The sequence below is a fragment of the Phocoena sinus genome, chromosome X (genome assembly GCF_008692025.1).
Source record: "Phocoena sinus isolate mPhoSin1 chromosome X, mPhoSin1.pri, whole genome shotgun sequence".
NCBI classification, from domain to species: domain Eukaryota; kingdom Metazoa; phylum Chordata; class Mammalia; order Artiodactyla; family Phocoenidae; genus Phocoena; species Phocoena sinus.
The window spans coordinates 92803026-92824426 of record NC_045784.1 but is presented as its reverse complement, the minus strand read 5'-3'; the positions used below and the strand labels follow the sequence as shown (position 1 = coordinate 92824426).

The 21401-nt window shown below is 36.5% G+C and overlaps 1 protein-coding gene across 5 annotated transcripts in view; it reads right to left on the bottom strand.

Annotated features, from left to right (window-relative positions):
• The window catches only part of COL4A5 (collagen type IV alpha 5 chain), a 228983-nt gene that overhangs the window by 58428 nt on the left and 149154 nt on the right, over positions 1-21401 (bottom strand). For all 5 annotated transcript variants that reach the window (XM_032620467.1, XM_032620469.1, XM_032620470.1 and 2 more), the window contains exons 23-30: positions 19413-19483; positions 18923-19114; positions 17975-18143; positions 15917-16009; positions 15725-15829; positions 10917-11014; positions 9493-9643; positions 2437-2550 (exon numbers count right to left, since the gene is read on the bottom strand). In XM_032620467.1, the coding sequence (XP_032476358.1) occupies positions 2437-2550; positions 9493-9643; positions 10917-11014; positions 15725-15829; positions 15917-16009; positions 17975-18143; positions 18923-19114; positions 19413-19483 (993 nt within the window). The remainder of the gene's footprint in view (positions 1-2436; positions 2551-9492; positions 9644-10916; positions 11015-15724; positions 15830-15916; positions 16010-17974; positions 18144-18922; positions 19115-19412; positions 19484-21401) is intronic.

Sequence of the window (21401 nt, the reverse complement as noted above, 5' to 3'; positions counted from 1 at the left end):
TGTTCCTTTGATTCACATTACTGGTGATGAGCCTGAGCTGATTCAGCCATGCACGTGTTCCTGAGGCTGGGCAAGTGTTACACCACATCTAACTCAGGTTAGGGTATTATCTGTAGACATGGAATTGAGTATATTTAACTGACCTCTAAAAAGATTAACTAAAGCAATTATCTTCTAGTTATTGGCCAGACCAAATAATAAGAACCAAAAACTTCCATTTCTGCCTGGGTTACTAGGGCATGGGGTGAAAAGCATTTTGCTTCTTGTCCCTTAGCATTTTTTAAAAAATGTATTTCCCTACTGCCAAATGAGGAATTGATATTCAACAGGTCTTTAACTTATAAACATGCATTAAACTGTACAGCCTGCTATGGAAAAGAGAATGACAAACAGTAAAGCTTAATTAAATAATAGAAAACTGGAGTCAAAAGAAAAGCCTGAAAAGCATATATTTCTGGAGAAATGACAACATAGAATACTTTGCATTAAGTTTTCTACTACAAAATGAAACACAGCAAGTATATTTAATAAGCTTCTTATTAGAAAAAAATTGGTAGTTAGAATTTCAGCCATGCAGTATAAGTCAGGTGTATCAAGATATTAGTAGTAGCCTTGCTGATCATCCTGTTATCGAGATGTACAAACAGAAATTATGGTATTTTTGAAATGGACTAAGATAATATTCTGCTTTGGTGATACAAATAAAATTTACTTTAAAAGTGAGTACATGTTGCTATTATCAAATACAAAATGTGGTCATCCTGTGGTAAAAAAAATTGTGATTTGAGAACATTTCTATATTAATAAGAATGAATTCAATACATTTTCATGGCAGTTGCTGTTAACTTCATTTGTTTGTTGAACCATATTAGTTAAGATCTTCAATTCTGTAGCAAAATATATATTTACAGAAGGAAGAGATGAGATTAAATTCAGCATCATTACTTTTCCCCCTGCCCATTCTATATGGACTTTATAAATATACCTATATATCCATCAGTTAAAAAGAAACATTAGATGAATGAAACATCGTAGAGCATTAGCTAAATTTGAAAAGGCATAAAGCACAAATGAATGTATTTTTATTTTGTTCGTATTGGTATTAACAGTGGTCTCTTTTTATTCTTGCTAAGCTGTGATTTAAGAATTCAAAATGCTTCCAAAACCTCATGCAATTTTAGGAAATAAAATAAATGACAAAACACAACAGAAATGATAAATTCATTTTAGCCATTTTGTGAAACAGCGGGCCAAGACTATAATGGCCAAACCTAAAAATTAATTGTTTTCTCTCAAGATCCCTCTGCTAGTTGGACAGATGATTTTCTCATGAATGTTGAAGCACTTACTTTTTAACAAGCTGGTTCAAAGCAACACTGTAAGTTTTCTTATTTCTAAATCAGTAGTGACATGTTAGGGGCCACTAAAAAAACGGTATAATGTGCCATAAAATAAATGTTTAAAATAGGACATAAGCAAAAATAACCTTTACTTTCCAGGTTTTTATATTGCTAATCAGTGTTTCTAGATGTTTAGCATAATAACTAACAAAATACCTATTGGCATTTAAGGTCAGAAAATATATTCCATTGTTTCAAAGTCAATGTATGTATATCTGAACGGTGCGTTTAAGTCATCCGATGTATTCATGTGAAGTAAGGAATGATGAAATGTTCCATATTTGTTTTAATTTCATATATTATTATAGTGCTTTGCAATAACATAATCTTGGCCCAAGTGTGGCCCTTACTATGCCTGTCTAGATTAAGATAAAAATAATTCACATCACCAGATGGCTCAGAATCCACAAACTCGAGTAAGCTCTCACACAAACATAGAGGAATCATACGATTCTCTATTAGGTTACAAGCTGACAAAACTTTTCTGAGTATTCATATTAAGAAAAACCTTAGCGTGCTTATGAGTTGCAAAGTAAATGCTGATTTATGGGCAAAAGAAGAGAAAATTCAAGTAAACTCACTTATCTTATTAAAAAAATTGAGAATGCCTAAGAAATATTTTTCAAAGAACTTTTTTAACCCTAGTTCTCATGTGCTAAGAAATGTTACGAGGTTCCACAAAGGTCTATTAATGCCATATAGCTACTCAGGTCTGAAATGATTAGCACTAGAAGGTCTGGGATTCCAAGGCTATGACTAGCTCAATGATTATAAGCCATGGCAACACACTGCAATTGTTAAATTGCACTGTTGTTAATAGATCAATTTTAAATTAACAGAGAGGGGAAATATCAGGGATTAAAGTAGCTCTTATGTAGTGATCTGTGCTCTTTCACTTTTACATAATTATATAAGTGGACATGTTAACTCGCAAATCTGTTTTCTGGAAGACAGTTACATAGGTTACACTTCATTGAGGGGCTAATCAACCTCTACATAATTAGTGCTACAAAATGCACATTTACTCCAATCTTACCAGGTTGACCTATTGGTCCAGGAATTCCTGGTGGCCCTGGTAGTCCCTGAACACCTGTTCCTGGCAGCCCAGGAGGTCCCATTGTCCCAGGTTGTCCATTTGGTCCAATGTCACCTTTAAGGAATAAATATAGTTTAGATATTAAAAACAAAAATAGCTGAGTCACTAGCCTTTAGCATTGGTTCACAAGTTATAATTACAATGAGTTTGTAGTATGTTTTATCATATATTTGCTAAATATCAAGTTTCAGAATCAGTTATGTCATATCCAGAAAATTTCTACTTGAATTCTCACTGAAAATGCAGTATATTTGCAGACAAATCTGGGGAGAATTGACTGTCTCTTCCCATCTACACATGTCTCCTCCCATCTACACACATTTATTAACCAGTTAATTCTACCATTTTTCAAAACACAAGTTTCAAGCTGTTAATAATAGAGTTTTAATTTTTCCCACAAATACATTAGGCACATTGTTTTATTAATTTCTAGATATGATATAGATTTTTTGCAAATTATATTTTATTTCTTGTTTCAATATTTACAAACACACTATTCTATTTGTCACAATGATATTTTGCACGTAATTCTGCTACCTGGAACATCCTTCCCTAAAGATTCAGTTCAAATGTCACCTTGTATATGAAGCTTCCCAAGGCACCTTAGATGCAGCCCTGAACAAAAGTAACATATGAGGTAAACTAAATGCTTCCAAAGTCATCATTTTTTTTCTTTTTTGTTTAATGATTTCAATGTTCAGTATTAAGCACATTTTCTTCCTCTTATAGTTCTTTCCTGATGGATATTAGCCTTATTAATTTATTATTGGTCACTATGTTGCCTTGAAGATGCTGTACCAATTTCTCCTATAGTTTAGTCACTAAGTTCTGATACCCAGCCACTGGTGTAAGTATATCTGGTGGGTGAACTTTTATTGTGATCTGCTTGCTGTGTTTTGACTATGGCCTATTGGTCCAAAACTTTAGTGATACATATTCATAAAAGTTCCAGTTGAGATAAACACTATCATGGTGATACCACCTAGATTTTCTTATAGTAGAGAACAATCTCTGAGATCTTCAAGAGCAGAGTCTATGCCTTTGTGTTTCTAACAATTCAAGTAGTAATAGACACAGAATAAGAACATAATGAATGTTTGAGGAATAAAGGAATTACGTGGCAGAAAGCCCCAAATTCTTTTTTTCTAGCACCTTAGGAACTGTACTGAGGTTTTAATATTTGGGAATGATTCCTATTAGGATATGGGGATCCTATGCTTCCTTTCAAAGGTTAGGCAAATGCTTGATAAAGAGCTGATGTTTAAAATGGGCTTCAACCCCTTTCTTCCCAACCTCTGTCTCAAGGATATTTTCATAAACAAAGTATAATGAGTGAATAATTTCTATATGGAGACTGTTTGCCACATAGCTTATCATTTGAAATGTTTCTATCTGCAAGTTTGGGGGGTCACAGGTTTAAGCTGGGGGAGGTAACTAATGGGAAACACTATCTGTAACTTTGAGTGTTACAGTTCACAGCCGGCCAGAATTGTGTACTCAAAGACAGGAAGGTATTTTTAAAAGCGCTTATCTGAGAACAATTTGTATTGGGTTAGTTTGGGGCTCTTGCTGGCAGAATATAGGCTGGTTAAATTTGGCAATGCTGTTTTATTGCTTTAATAGGAATCAATCCAACGTGTTTCAGAAGCATGGGGTTCTTCAGATTATTTTCTGGAGGCCAAAACGTTGACCAGGAGAGCCTACTTCCTTGCAAACCAGAAAGAAAAAAAAACAATTGCCAAATCAGTTAGACTAATTCTATTCATATACCTAATTAGGGAAATCAAAATCAAGGGGATAGAAGAAACCAATAAAGAAATGAGCAAAGGACATGAGCAGTTTACAGGAAAAAATATGTATGTCCTTTAAATATATGAAAAGATGGTCAATTTCTCTCATAATAATGGAAATACAAATTTTAAACTACCCTGAGAGTAAAGGAAAAGGACCTAGTATATCCAAATAAATTTTTAAAAAAGAAAAAAGTTGGAGAACTTATATTACCTGACATCAAGTCTTACTGTAAAGCTAGTGTAATATAAACAGTTGGTAGGAACTTAAGGATAGTAAGGTAGATAAGCAGAACTGACAGCACAGAAATACACCCACACATAAACAGTCGTTTGATTTTTGACACAGACACCAAAATAATCCAATGAGGAGGGAGCTATTTTAAATAAATGATACTAAGTAAAACTTATTTGAAATGGATGATAGTCTCCAACATAAAAGCTAAAACTATAACATTTACAAAATAAAAAAGAATATATTTGCAACTTTGGAACAGGGAAAGTTTTCTTAGATAAAACACAGAAAATAATAATCAAATAAGAAAAAAATTGATAAATGAAAAATCAATAAAATTAAAACTTTTGCTCATCAAAATACACTAGGCAAGCCAGATAGGGATAAAATACTCATAAACATGAATTTGACAAAGAACCAGTATGCAGGATACGTAAAGGTCACTTCCAACTTAACAATAAAAAGAGAAACAACCTATATATATATATATATATTATATATATATTATATATATATATATATATATATATATATTTTTTTTTTTTTTGCAGTACAAGGGCTTCGCACTGTTGTGGCCTCTCCCGTTGCAGAGCACAGGCTCCGGACGCACAGGCTCAGTGGCCATGGCTCACGGGCCCAGCCGCTCCGCAGCATGTGGGATCTTCCTGGACCAGGGCACAAACCCATGTCCCCTGCATCGGCAGGCGGACTCTCAACCACCGCGTCACCAGGGAAGCCCAACAACCCATATTTTAAAGTGGGAAAAATATCTGAATATGTAAATAATTCACCAGTACATGTAAAAGAGCTCAACATCATTAGCCATCAGGGAAATGCAAACTAAAACCGAAATACGTTACCTACATACCTACTAAAGTTCAAAAATGAAAAGACTAATAAAACCAAATGTTGGAGAGAATGTGGAACAACTGAAACTTTCATACCGTATTAGTTAGAAAATGATACAACCATTTTGGGAAAAGGTCTAGTAATTTCCTTCTTCTATTATTGAGTTATACTTGATTTACAATATTATATAAGTTTCAGGTGTACAACATAGTGATTCACAATTTTAAAGGTTATACTCCATTTATAGTTATTATAAAATATTGGCTATATTCTCCCTGTGCTGTACAATATATCCTTGTAGCTTATTTATTTTGTAGTACATAGTAGTTTGTACCTCTTAATCCCCTACCCTATCTTACCCCTCGCCCTTCCCTCTCTCCACCAGTAACCACTAGTTTGTTCTCTATTTCTGTGAGACTGTTTCCTTTTTGTTATATCCACTATTTTGTTTTATTTTTTAGATTCTACATATAAGTCCTATCATACATTATTTGTCTTTCTCTGTCTGACTTATTTCACTAAGCATAATACCCTCCAAGTCCATTCATGTTGTTGCAAATGGCACAATTTCATTCCTTTTTATGGCTGAGTAATAGTCCACCGTATATATGTGCCACGTCTTCTTTATCCATTCGTCTATTTATTAATTTTTTTTTTTTTTTTTTTTTTGCGGTACGCGGGCTTCTCACCGCTGTGGCCTCTCCCGCCGCGGAGCACAGGCTCCGGACACATAGGCCCAGCGGCCATGGCTCACGGGCCCAGCCGCTCCGCGGCATGTGGGACCCTCCCGGACCGGGGCACGAACCCGCGTCCCCTGCATCGGCAGGCGGACTCTCAACCACTGCGCCACCAGGGAAGCCCTATCCATTCGTCTATTGATGGGCATTTAGGTTGCTTCTATGACCTGACTATTGTAAATAGTGCTGCAGTGAATTCTGGGGCGCATGTGTCGTTTTGAATTGTGGTTTTCTCTGGATATATGCCCAGGAGTGGGATCGCTGGATCATATGGTAGTTCTACTTGTAGTTTTTTGAGAAACTTCCATACTGTTTTCTACAGTGGGTGTACCAGTTTACATTCCTACCAATGATGTACAAGGGTTCCCTGAAAAAGGTCTAGTAGTGTCTTATACAACTAACATGCACCTGTCTTATGACCCAACAATTCTACTCTTAGGTATTTACTCAAGCATAATGAAAGCACATGTCCATTAAAAAAAAAGTAGTAAAAGAATGTTCTTAAGAGTTTCCCTCATAATAGCCAAACACTTTGACACAGTCCAGGTGTCCATCTACAGAGAATGGATAAACAAACTTTGGTATACTTATACAATGAAATGCTCATTAAAAAAAAAAAGGACTACTGATAAACACAACAACATGAATGAATCTGAAAAACAATAATCTGAGTGAAGGAAGCCTTACAAAGAAAGTACATGCTGTATAATTCCAAAGGATTTCTAGAACAGGTAGAATTAATTTTTGATGAAAAAAATCATTACCGTATGGTTGCCACTGTGGATATTGGGGCTAGGACTGAGGAAAGGGGCAAAAGGAAAATTTCTGGGATCATATCTTGATAGGGGTTTGGTTAAACAGGAGTATGCATCTGTTAAAATCCAGAAAATGTACTCTTAAGATTTGCACATTTCATTTTTTTTTTAAACATCTTTATTGGGGTATAATTGCTTTACAATGGTGTGTTAGTTTCTGCTTTATAACAAAGTGAATCAGCTATACATATACATATGTTCCCATATGTCTTCCCTCTTGCGTCTCCCTCCCTCCCACTCTCCCCATCCCACCCCTCCAGGCTGTCACAAAGCCCCGAGCTAATATCCCTGTGCCTTGCGGCTGCTTCCCCCTAGCTATCTACCTTACTACGTTTGTTAGTGTGTATATGTCCATGACTCTTTCTCGCCCTGTCAAAACTCACCCTTCCCCCTCCCCATATCCTCAAGTCCGTTCTCCAGTAGGTCTGCGTCTTTATTCCTGTCTTACCCCTAGGTTCTTCATGACATTTTTTTTCCTTAAATTCCGTATATATGTGTTAGCATATGGTATTTGTCTTTTTCTTTCTGACTTACTTCACTCTGTATGACAGACTCTAGGTCTATCCATCTCATTACAAATAGCTCAATTTCATTTCTTTTTAAGGCTGAGTAATATTCCATTGTGTATATGTGCCACATCTTCTTTATCCATTCATCCGATGATGGGCGCTTAGGTTACATTTCATTTTTTTTAACACCTTTATTGGAGCATAATTGTTTTACAATGGTGTGTTAGTTTCTGCTTTATAACAAAATGAATCAGTTATACATAAACATATGTTCCCATATCTCTTCCCTCTTGCGCCTCCCTCCCTCCCACCCTCCCTATCCCCCCCCCCAGGTGGTCACAAAGCACCAAGCTGATCTCCCTGTGCTATGTGGCTGCTTCCCACTAGCTATCTATTTTACATTTGGTAGTGTATCAAAAGAAAAAGAACAACCATAGACATGCATGCTGCAGTATTTAGGGAGAAGTGCATTGCTACTGTAATTTATTTTGAAACGCATTAAAAATAAGTCAATGAAAGTAGAAAGGGATGAACAAATACGTGACAAATCATGCGTAGTAAAATGTTGATAGTAGAATATTAATGGTGGGTATACAGTAGTCACTGTAAACTTCTTTCTACTTTGCTTTATATAAAAAATTTTTTAAAAATTAAATGTTGAGGGCTTCCCTGGTGGCTAAGTGGTTGGGAGTCCGCCTGCTGATGCGGGGGACATGGGGTCGTGCCCCAGAGCGGGAGGATCCCACATACCGCAGAGTGGCTGGGCCCGTGAGCCATGGCCGCTGGGCCTGCGCATCCAGAGCCTGTGCTCCACAACAGGAGAGGCCACAGTGGTGAGAGGCCTGCGTACCGCAAAAAAAAAAATTAAATGTTGGCAGAGAGATAAAATGTGAATTGTAGAATCTAGGTGGTAGATAGATGGGTTTTCACTGTACAATTCTTGTTAATTTTTCTGTGTGTTTGAGATTTTTCACAATAAAATGTTTAAAAAACTATACTGAGATACCTACTTGTTTCCAACAGTTTGGCAAAAATCCAAGAGTTTATCAACATACTCATTTAGCAAGGCTGTGGGGAAACAAGCAGACCCATACATTTTGGGGGGGAGTGTAAAAAGGTACAAATGGAGAGGAATCTGTCAATATCTAGAAATGCATTTGCCCTTCCATTCAGAAAACCCATTTTTATTACTCTATTCTAACATTACAGCTGTACACACATGAAATAACATGTATGCAAGATTATTCAGTGTGGCATTATTTCTAATAAGAAAATATTGCCAAAAACACAGTCTAGCAACTGGTAGAATAAAACATGGCATACCCAAGCAATCCAATACTAGGCAACTATTTTTTAAAAAATCATAATCTCTATGTACTAACATGGAGGATTCTCTAGAATATAAAGTTAAATGAAATAAGTAAAGTGCAAAAGGTAGTACTCTATCTTTTGAGAAAGGTAGTAAATAAAAATACATATATTCTTTATTCTTCTTTAGCACAGGGAGATCAGCTCAGTGCTTTGTGACCACCTAGAGGGGTGGGATACGGAGGGTGGGAGGGAGACGCAAGAGGGAGGAGATATGGGGATGTATGTATATGTATAGCTGATTCACTTTGTTATAAAGCAGAAACTAACACACCATTGTAAAGCAATTATACTCCAATAAAGATGTTAAAGTGTATATATATATATATATATATATATATATATATATATATATATATATTCTTATTGGCTTGTATTTGTATGAAGGAACACCAGAAGGACAAATAAGTAACTAAAAAATGGCTACATATAGGATGGGGAGGAACATAATGGATGGATATGGGGTAAAGGGAAGACTTTTACAAAAGTGTTACTTCAATACATATATTATTGTATCATCTATACAATGAAATAAAACACAACATATACCAATGGAGGATTACAAAAAAAAGCCATGATAGAGTGGCAGCATAGGCTTTCTAGTTAATTGGGATTATCACCCATAAACTGTCACAACAGTTTCAATTTCTATAAATTTAAAAGCAAATTGAGAAGTAGCAACAGCCTCCATACCTTTTGGTCCAGGTAGCCCATCCAAGCCAGCTTGTCCTGGAGGACCTTGAGGTCCTGGGAAACCACGATCCCCTTTTGGACCAAGTATTCCTTTGAAACCTGGGAGTCCTGGAGGCCCAGGTGGCCCAGGTAGCCCAAATCCTGGTTCTCCCTTGAGCATACACATGATAAAACACAACAAAGACTCCCATGACTTTCTTGGTGTTTACTGTTTACTACAGAGAATTTAAAGCAGAAAATACAAGGTAATATCCCCCCCGCCATGGCAAAGGGAGTAGGATAATTAAATGAAAAGTAATTGGCATGCAGGACAGAACATCTGGAAGGATAGGAAACTGGGCTTAGTAAAACAAACTGAATTATTTGGTCTGGTTTCAGGACAAAAAAGAACTAACTGAGACAGCATGACATTAAAGAACCGAAGTGATGAAATATGATTACAGACTGGGTACTGTATTAGATGATTATTTTAAATTTGACTAAGTATGATAAAAGAATTGTGAGTTTTCTATATAATGTCTGTTTACTTAGAGATGAATACTGAAGTATAGATAGTTATAGGTGAAATGACACAGTATTGAGATTTGGGTTAAAATACTTCAGCAAAGAAAAAAAGCATAGATGAAGCAAATATAAAATCTTGATAATTTGGAATCTGAGTCATGGATATATGAAAGTTCACTGTATTATTCCTTTTACTTTTGCATTCATTTGAAAAGGTTAATAATAAAATAAAAACAATCAATAGAGAAGTGATTTCTCATGACAACTGTGGCCATGGTCAATTTTTCTTCCCATGGAAAAAAGTTATTGATAGTAATCATAAAAACACAGGAAGTTTAAATTAATTAAACACAGAGAAAATACAGGAACAGTTAGGATAATTACGTACCATGGCAGTTTGCTGAAGACTGACTAAGGAAAATTTTACATTAGCTAAAATGTAGTAAGAGGGACAGAAACCAACTCAAACACAGTACCATTATTAGTATTAAGTCGATAGCAATGATTTGCATTAAGTATCTGGGATGGAATTGGGACAGAGGGGAAACGTATGAGAAGTACTTGGCATGATATTCAATACCATTTCAACCAAACATCACACAGACATGGACAGAGATTAAATGGAATGATGGTATTACAGAAAAGCACAGGGGAAGCTGATGATTGTATTCTCTCATCTCATCTCATCATATAACCAGTCACTCTAAACAGGTTCAGAAACTTCTTTTTTTTTGCTTCAAATTTGACCCCTTGGACTATTAAAAAGTATTTGGAATTAAATATTTTTAAATAAAAATACAATAAGTTAAGTTTTATTTATACAGTGAAGCCTTGGGATGATGTCTAAATCAAAATAGAGAAGGCTAAGGAAGGTAGGGGGAATAGAAAAAGAATAAAAAATAAATTAATATGTCTCAGACCTTTAGTCCTGGAAAGCCTGGTGGCCCAGAAGGACCTTCTAGACCAATTCTTCCAGGTGTCCCAGGTGCTCCTGGAGGTCCTGGAATTCCAGGGAAACCTGTAAAATTAGAAGCCATTTTTTAATCTCCAAAGAGAAGACACTGTAAGAAAGATACCCAAACTCCCAAACCCACATTTTCACCCTATTCAATCATGCTTAGTGACTACAGTAAGATGGTAAAACTACAATGACATTCTAGATAACTACTTCAGACTAAGCCTTACAGATACCTGATATTCTCTCTCAATCACCATATGGTTCCCTATTATTGTCATATAGGGCTAATGTGTGTGGAAGATATGCTCTTCTAAGGAAAATCAAAGCTATTACCAACGAGACAGAACTAAAAATAAGGAATGAATCCAACACAAAAATGCAGAGAAACTTTTCTTCTGCTTACATCTGGATACAGTATGATAAAAGACCTACTACATAATTCTGGAAATGATCTAAAAACAATTGCAGAAAATAAATAAGGAACCACAAGCTTTAAATGACATATTAAACAAGATGGACTTAATTGATATTTAAGGGCATTCCATCCAAAAACAACAGAATACACTTTCCTCTCAAGTGCTCGTGGAACATTCTCCAGGATAGATGATATCGTGGGTCACAAGTCAAGCTTTGGTAAATTTAAGAAAACTGAAATCGTACCAAGTATCTTTTCCAACCACAATACTATGAGACTAGATATCAATTACAGGAAAAAATCTGTAAAAAATACAAACGCATGGAGGCTAAACAAAATGCTAGTAAATAACCAAGAGATAACTGAAGAAATCAAAGAGGAAATCAAAAAGTACCTAGAAACAAATGACAATGAAAACACGATGACCCAAAACCTACGGGATGCAGCAAAAGTACCTATAAGAGGGAAGTATATAGCAATACAATCCTACCTCAAGAAACAAGAAAAATCTCAAATAAACAACCTAACATTACATCTAAAGGAATTAGAGAAAGAAGAACAAAAAACCCAAAGTTAGCAGAAGATAAGAAATCATAAAGATCAGATCAGAAATAAATGAAAAAGAAATGAAGGACACAATAGAAATGATCAATAAAACTAAAAGCTGGTTCTTTGAGAAGATAAACAAAATTGATAAACCATTAGTCAGACTCATCAAGAAAAAAAGGGAAAGACTCAAATCAACAGAATTAGAAATGAAAAAGGAGAAGTAACAACTGACACTGCAGAAATACAAAGGATCATGAGAGATTACTACAAGCAATTATATGCCAATAAAATGGACAAACTGGAAAAAATGGACAAATTCGTAGAAAGGCACAACCTTCTGAGACTGAACCAGGAAGAAACAGAAAATATAAACAGACCGATCACAAGCACTGAAATTGAGACTGTGATTAAAAATCTTCCCACAAACAGAAGCCCAGGACCAGATGGCTTCACAGGCGAATTCTTTCAAACATTTAGAGAAGAGCTAATACCTATCCTTCTCAAACTCTTCCAAAATATAACAAAGGGAGGAACCCTCCCAAACTCATTCTATGAGGCCACCAACACCCTGATACCAAAACCAGACCAAGATGTCACAAAGAAAGAAAACTACAGGCCAATATCACTGATGAACATAGATGCAAAAATTCTCAAAAAATACTAGCAAACAGAATCCAACAGCACATTAAAAGGATCATACAACATGATGAAGTGGGGTTTATCCCAGGAGTGCAAGGATTCAATATACACAAATCAATCAATGTGATAAACCATATTAACAAATTGAAGCAGAAAAACTATATGATCCTCTCAATAGATGCAGAAAAAGCTTTTGACAAAATTCAACACCCATTTACAATAAAAACCCTCCAGAAAGTAGACACAGAGGGAACTTACTTCAACATAATAAAGCCCATATATGACAAACCCACAGCCAACATCATTCTCAATGGTGAAAAACTGAAACCATTTCCTTTAAGATCAGTAACAAGGTTGTCCACTCTCACCACTATTATTCAACATAGTTTTGGAAGTTTTAGCCACAGCAATCAGAGAAGAAAAGGAAATAAAAGGAATCCAAATCGGAAAAGAAGAAATAAAGCTGTCACTGTTTGCAGATGACATGATACTATACATAGAGCATCCTAAAGATGCTACCAAAAAACTACTAGAGCTAATCAATGAATTTAGCAAAGTAGCAGGATACAAAATTAATGCACATAAATCTCTTGCATTCCTATACACTAATGATGAAAAACCTGAAAGAGAAATTAAGGAAACACTCCCATTTACCATTGCAACCAAAAGGATAAAATACCTAGGAATAAACCTACCTAAGGAGACAAAAGACCTGTATGCAGAAAACTATAAGACACTGATGAAAGAAATTAAAGATGATACAAACAGATGGAGAGATATACCATGCCCTTGGACTGGAAGAATCAACACTGTGAAAATGACTACTACCCAAAGCAATCTACAGATTCAATGCAATCCCTATCAAACTACCAATGGCATTTTTCACAGAACTAAAACAAAAAAGCTCACAATTTGTATAGAAACACAAAAGACCCAGAATGGCCAAAGCGATCTTGAGAAAGAAAAATGGAGCTGGAGGAATCAGGCTCCTGGACTTCAGACTATACTACAAAGCTACAGTAATCAAGACAGTATGGCACTGGCACAAAAAACAGAAATATAGACCAATGGAACAGGATTGAAAGCCCAGAGATAAACCCACACACATATGGTCACCTTATTTTTGATAAAGGAGGCAAGAATATACAATGGAGAAAATACAGCCTCTTCAATAAATGGTGCTGGGAAAACTGGACAGCTACATGTAAAAGAATGAAACTAGAACACTCCCTAACACCATACACAAAAATAAACTCAAAATGGATTAAAGACCTAAATGTAAGGCCAGACACCATAAAACTCTTAGAGGAAAACATAGGCAGAACACTCTATGACATAAATCACAGCAAGATCCTTTTTGACCCACCTCCTAGAGAAATGGAAATAAAAACAAAAATAAACAAATGGGACCTAATGAAACTGCAAAGCTTTTGCACAGCAAAGGAAAACATAAAGAAGATGAAAAGACAACCCTCAGAATGGGAGAAAATATATGCAAATGAAGCAACTGACAAAGGATTAATCTCCAAAATTTATAAGCAGCTCATGTAGCTCAATATCAAAAAAACAAACAACCCAATCCAAAAATGGGCAGAAGACCTAAATAGACATTTCTCCAAAGAAGATATACAGATCCCCAACAAACACATGAAAGGATGCTCAATATCACTAATCATTAGAGAAATGCAAATCCAAACTACAATGAGGTATCACCTCACACCAGTCAGAATGGCCAGCTTCAAAAAAATCTACAAAAAAATAAATGCTGGAGAGGGTGTGGAGAAAGGGGAACCTTCTTGCACTGTTGGTGGGAATGTAAATTGATACAGCAACTATGGAGAACAGTATGGAGGTTCCTCAAAAAACTAAAAATAGAACTTCCATACAACCCAGCAATCCCACTACTGGGCATATACCCTGATAAAACCATAATTCGAAAAGAGTCACGTACCACAATGTTCATTTCAGCACTATTTACAATAGCCAGGACATGGAAGCAACCTAAATGTCCATCGACAGATGAATGGATAAAGAAGATGTGGCACATATATACAATGGAATACTACTCAGCCATAAAAAGAAACAAAATTGAGTTATTTGCAGTGAGGTGGATGGACCTAGAGACTGTCATACAGAGTGAAGCAAGTCAGAAAGAGAAAAACAAATACCATATGCTAACACATATACATGGAATCTAAAAAAAATGGATGTGAAGAATCTAGGGGCAGGACAGGAATAAAGATGCAGACGTAGAGAATGGACTTGAGGACACAGGGATGGTGAAGGGTAAGCTGGGACGGAGTGAGAGAGTGGCATGGACATACATACACTACCAAATGTAAAATAGAGAGCTAGGGGGAAGCAGCCACATAGCACAGGGAGATCAGCTCAGTGACCAGCTTGTGACCACCTTGAGGGGTGGGATAGAGAGGGTGGGAGGGAGACACAAGAGGGAGGAGATATGGGCATATACGTATACGTATAGCTGATTCACTTTTTTATAAAGCAGAAACTAACACACCATTGTAAAGCAATTATGCTCCAATAAAGATGTAAAAAAAATCGCAGATATTATACACATATATACACATAAAATCAAATCTGACTCTTTTGAAGTCATGTAGCATAAATGATTAAGGACATGTTTAAGTACTGATCTCAGACCAATGCACACTCTTTCCATTCATGAGAAAAGAAATTCTGTGACGAATAAAGCATAACTGAAGCAACAGCCCTAAAAATTTCAGTAAATCAAGAGAATATGATTTAGGATAAAACATTACTTGGATATAAGTGTGCAATAAGTCTGTTTTCTGTTTAATACAATTCATTCATTTAACAAATATCTATTGAGCGCTTAATATGTGCCAGGACTTTTCTGAGCCCTGAAAATACAGTGGTGAACACAAAAGACAATAATTACTGTGATATTTAAAGCTTGTATATCATTTTTGCATATGTAGGATTTAGATATTTTCTTGTCTGGAATGTTTTACATAAAGACAATGAAACTATAGTACATACGTGCTGTGACTTTTCCCTTACATTCTTTATTGCACATAGAAAAAAGTTGCACGAATATACTTTATCTGTTTTGTGAGCTATATCAAAGAATAATATCATACTAACCAGCTAACCTACCTTGCCTGCTACCCAGTCCTACATACCTTTGGGGCCAGGTGGTCCAGGAAGCCCAATTCCAGGGATACCTGGTTCTCCTTTGCTACCAGGTATACCTGGCAAGCCTGGCTGGCCTGGGAGTCCAGGTTCACCTACGGAGAAACAGCAGTTTTTTGGAAGTAGCCAAAGACAGAAACCAACAAGTGTTGAAGACATGGTCAAATAAATTCCCCACATACCTGGAAGACCTACTTCACCATCTCTGCCTGGGTTACCAGGCAAGCCAGGCTTCCCTGGCTGTGTTATGGTCTGACCTGGATCACCTTTAGGACCTAAGAACAAGTGGGAATTAATAGTGAATGGGAAGTGTTCACTTGACTAAAGATCTCCGCTAATTAAAACAAAAAAGAAAGTACTTACAATCTTCTAAAAATTCAAACTAACAAAAATCCATGAGAAAAACAATCCTGTATATATTTTCAAGGAAGATACTAAACAGAAGGATGAAATTTCAAAGATAAAAGTAGATGACAGTATTAAGGGTTTCCATGAAGATGGCATCTATAAAAATATTAGGCATCTATAAAAATATTTTCTAAATGTAGGTCAAAAGAAAAATACTTATTTTTGGTTAACTAGTGGTACGTTAAGGTTTTATGTGTGCAAAGTCCAAGTACAACTACTTCTCATTAATTGAAATAAGAATTTGAAATAGGCTCAGGACAAAGATGGATTTCTTAAACATGACATAAAAAGCACTAACCATGAGAGAGAAAAGGGTGATATATTTGACTACATTCAAAGTGATTTCTGTTCATTGAAGACACCATACAGAGAGTGAAAATGGCAAGCCATAGTGAATTAAGATTTTACAAAATAAATAGCTAATAAAGAACTAATACAAATTATATATATATATACACACACACACACACACACACACACATATATATATTCCTCCAAATCAATAAGAAAAAGAAACAATCCAAAAGAAAAAATGGTCAAAACACTTGAAAAGACATTTCACAAAGAGAAATTCAAATGGTCAACAAACATATGAAAAGGTTTGGTAAACATTAATATAATCAGAGAAATATAAAATAAAACTGCCATGAGATATATCACACTCAACAGATTGGCAAAAATGAAAAAGTCTAACAATACAAAATACTTATGAGGATACAGAGCAACAAGAAACCTCTAATACTGCTGGTGGGAGTATAAATTGGTACAATTGCTTTGGACGTAGTTTGGAATTATCTAGTAAAGCTGAAGATGTATTTATTCTATGCCTCAAGAATGCTAATCTTAAATATATACCCTAGCCTAGGGATTGGCAAATTTTTTCTGTAAAGGACCAGACAGCATATACTTTAGGCTTTGTGGGCCATCTGGTCTCTGTAGCAACAACAACTCTGCAGTAGTAGTGCAAAAGCAGGCATAAACAATAGTGAATGGCTGTGGATGTGTTCAAATAAAATTTTCATTTATGATAACATGTGGAAGGCCAGAGTTGTAGTTTGCTGATCTCTGTCACAGAGCAGTGTATGCACATGTACACCAGAAATATATATAAAAGAATGCACATAGAAGCATTATTCATAATAGGCCTGAACTATAAATAACCCAACTGTCCATTAACAATAGAATGCATAAAGCAACGGTGATACACACACACACACACACACACACAGTGGGATACTGTACAGCAGTGAAAATGAATATGTTATATCCATAAACAAAGTTAACATAAAGAATACTTACCCTATGCTTCCATTAATATAACACTCAAAAAGAAGCATAATTAAAGTACTTTGATAGGAATACATATCTAGGTGATAAAACTGTATATGGAAGGAAATTATGCAAAAGTCAGGACAGTGTTTACCTTTGGAGAAATGGAAGGGGGTTATGATCAGGAAAGAACAGAGAGAGGAGGATAGGGATTTCGAGGATGCTGGCAATGTTGTTTCTTGACGTGTGTGCTAGTTATGTGTGTGTTTCCATTATATTTGTTAAACTTTGCATTATATATATCATGTACATTATATATATCATGCACTTAAAAACAACAACAGTAACAATAAATATAGTCAAAAAATTTAAAGAGAAGCCCCTCTTAAAACACACACACACACATTTATGTTTCCCTGCTAAGACGCTCTGAAAAGGCCCAAATATAAATGGCGACAGAAACACAACTCTCATAAAAAGAAGCCAAGAATGGCCAAAAGATAATAAATACATTTCTGCTTTTAAGCACCAAACTAAAAACAAAACAACCATAATAAAGTCACCTGGTATTCCTGGCTGGCCTGGATTTCCTGCTACACCTTGTATGCCTTTTTCACCTGGTGGGCCTGGAGGGCCAAAACCAAGAGGGCCCATAGGCCCCCTATTTCCTGGGAGACCTGGCAAACCTGGGTTCCCAGGGGGACCTCTTTCACCCTTAAAAGCAATTCCACCCTGAAAAGGGAAAAATTTAATACAGAAACATAGATATAACAGCTATCTGTAGGTTGGTATTACTAAGTACAACTAGAGAAATGATACAGCCATAAATAGTTCTTAAAAACTGCATAAGCGTGTGTTATTATGGGGTGGTATGTGTGATCACTCTACTTATTCATTCTTTTAACAAATATTTTTGAGTTCCTACTATGTGCCAGGTGCTGGTGATAAAGCAAAGAATAAAAATTGGCAAAAATCTCTGTGTTCATGAAGTCAAGAAGTTTACAGCCTAGCTAACATTTAATAAAACAGCACTTTCTACCTAAATATCCTGGGCTGTGTGTTGTGCACAAAATAAGAATCTACTCATTTATCTTCAATCTGTATGCTCCATGGCACATTTCACACGGCCATCTACTCACACTAATCTCTAGGCTTACTTTATATAAAAACCAAATTAGTCTTTTGTTGTCCAGTCTAAAAAAAACCAGACAAGGCTATGTGGGATAAGAAAAGGGGAACCTCACAGCGACCCATAAGCATCTTAACCTCCTGCCTACCTAGTCATAGCAAATATTACTCAATATAGCAGTGGGTTAAGCAGAAATAATTAATAAAACCACTGAGAAAAGAACCGTAAAGAAACCCTATGTAGTCAATAACAATGTACCATTACTATATATAATCACATTCTTTTAAGCATTGATTACATGTTCATCTCAGCACCAGGCCTATCCTAGGAAACATCACTAACAATTTGACATGACAAAACCAAGAATATCAAACCAACTCACAGGTTCTCCTTTGGGGCCAGGAAGCCCTGGCAATCCATCCTGTCCAGGGGTGCCAGGTAAACCAGGAAGCCCCGGAGCTCCAGGAGAACCCAAATCTCCTTTGTCACCCTTCATTCCTGGAAAAGTGAGGATGTCACCAGGTTCACCTTTAGGTCCGGGAAAGCCTGGAGCGCCTGGAGCTCCTGGTATGCCCTGAGGAGGGCGGTGGGGGTGGGGGGGAGGCAATAAAGAGGGGAAAAAGAAGAGAGAGAAAAAGAAACTCAGTTTCTTTTTTTCTAATACTTTCTCCAGTTTATCCCATCAACCTGCCCAATAACATTTAGTGTACCAAGTTATGAGTCAAGTGAGACATATGAGTCAGCACGAGCGAAAGAATCAAATATATCGTAATAAGAAAACTAAATTTCTTTTATATATATCCACAAGTGAAAATCAAAGTGTAAATGGGTTTCTTCTACTTCTTTTGTTATATGATATACTCAAAACTTACTGTTAATCCTTTGGGACCGGTTGCACCAGCGTGTCCTTTTTCACCCTTCTGTCCAGGGAAACCAAGAGATCCTAATACACACACACACACACACACACACACACACACACACACACACAGAGTAATGTGAGCTTTGAGCTTGAAATCCTGACAAAGCTCATATAAAAATCAGCAAGTCAGGAAGTCAAGTTTTAAAATAAGAATGCCAGACATCCCCAGTGGTGCAGTGGTTAAGAATCTGCCTGCCAATGCACCAATGCGGGGGACACGGGTTCGATCCCTGGTCTGGGAAGATCCCACATGCTGTGGAGCAACTAAGCCCATGCGGCACAACTGCTGAGCCTGAGCTCTAGAGCCTGCGAGCCACAACTACTGAGCCCGCGTGCCACAACTACTGAAGCCCGAACGCCTAGAGACCATGCTCCGCAACAAGAGAAGTCACCGCAATGAGAAGCCCACGCACCGCGACGAAGAGTAGCCCGCGCTCGCCACAACTAGAGAAAGCCCACTGCAGCAATGAAGACCCAACACAGCCAATAAATAAATAAATTAATTAATTAAAAAATAAGAATGCCATTCAATCCCATTTAACAAGTCACATTTTGATCTTTCTATTCTATGCTCTGAAGGCAAGGAGATCATCCTTTCTTTTAGGTAAAGCTAACACTTCCTGGTACATACAGCATTGTATCCTTAGGTATTTCCAATTCCAAATCCTCTCAGAGCTCGCAGCTACCAAGTACTATGCACAGAAATGCTCTGCTCTTATAACCACCCCATTGCAAAGGTGAGAAGGAGATAAGGACAAAGTCTGTGTATCTTTCTTTGTTCTTACTTAAACAATTTTCCTAGATTCCTACCAGTTCTTTCTTTGGTTTGTCACTCCCTAAAATTTGGTTTATGAGAAAGGATTGGTGCTCAAAGACTAGAGGAAATATTACTAAAGCAGTGCTCTCAAAACGGGTCCCTGGACCAGCTGCATCAGCATCACCTGGGCACTGGTTAGAAATGCTAATTCTTGGGCCCTCCACCCCAAGTCTACTAAATCAGAAATTTGGGGGGGGTGGGACCCAGGAATCTGGGTTTTAACAAGCCCTCCAAGTAATTCTGATGCACTCCCAAGTTTGAAAACCACTAGACTGGAAGTACAAGGCTAAATGATTAACTTCTAAGGGCAGCTATAAGACTTGCTGAAAATCTATTTCCAAACACCAAATGTGTGTTTGGCAGACACACTAGACAGAAAGGTAAGAGATCTGGTATCTATTCTCAGCCCTCACTGCCTCAGACATGAAGTGTGATTTCAAGAGAATATAATCCTGGGAAACCCCAAGAGGCAGTTGAGTAAAAGAGCTGGAAATGGGGAAGGGGGAGTTATATATAGAAAGAGGAAGACAAATATCATATGATATCACTTATATGTGGAATTTACAAACAGAGTACAAATGAACTTATCTATAAAACAGAAACAGAGTTACAGATGAAGAAAATAAACTTATGGCTACAAGGGGGGTAAGGGAGGAGGGGGATAAATTGGGAGACTGGAATTGACATATACACACTACTATACATAAAATAGATAACTAATAAGGACCTATGTATAGCACAGAGAACTCTACTCAATACTGTGTAATGGCCTATAATGGGAAAAGAATCTAAAGAAGACTGGATATATGTATATGTATAACTGATTCACTTTGCTGTACACATGAAACTAACACAACATTTAAATCAACTATACTCCAATAACAATTTTTTTTAAAAAAGAAAGAACATTTTAATTTTTTTTAATTTTTAAAAGTTAAAAAAAATAAAGAGGAATATGGGCAGTTGATTGCCAAACTCTGGTAGAAGACCGTTTCTTAATGACAACATGTGATACATCCCAATGACTAGAATCTTGGCCACTGAAAACCATATTCAGGGGTCAGGTATTATGAACATTTTCCCCAGTTTTCTGGAATAAAGAAGTCTGACTCTGTATAAGTT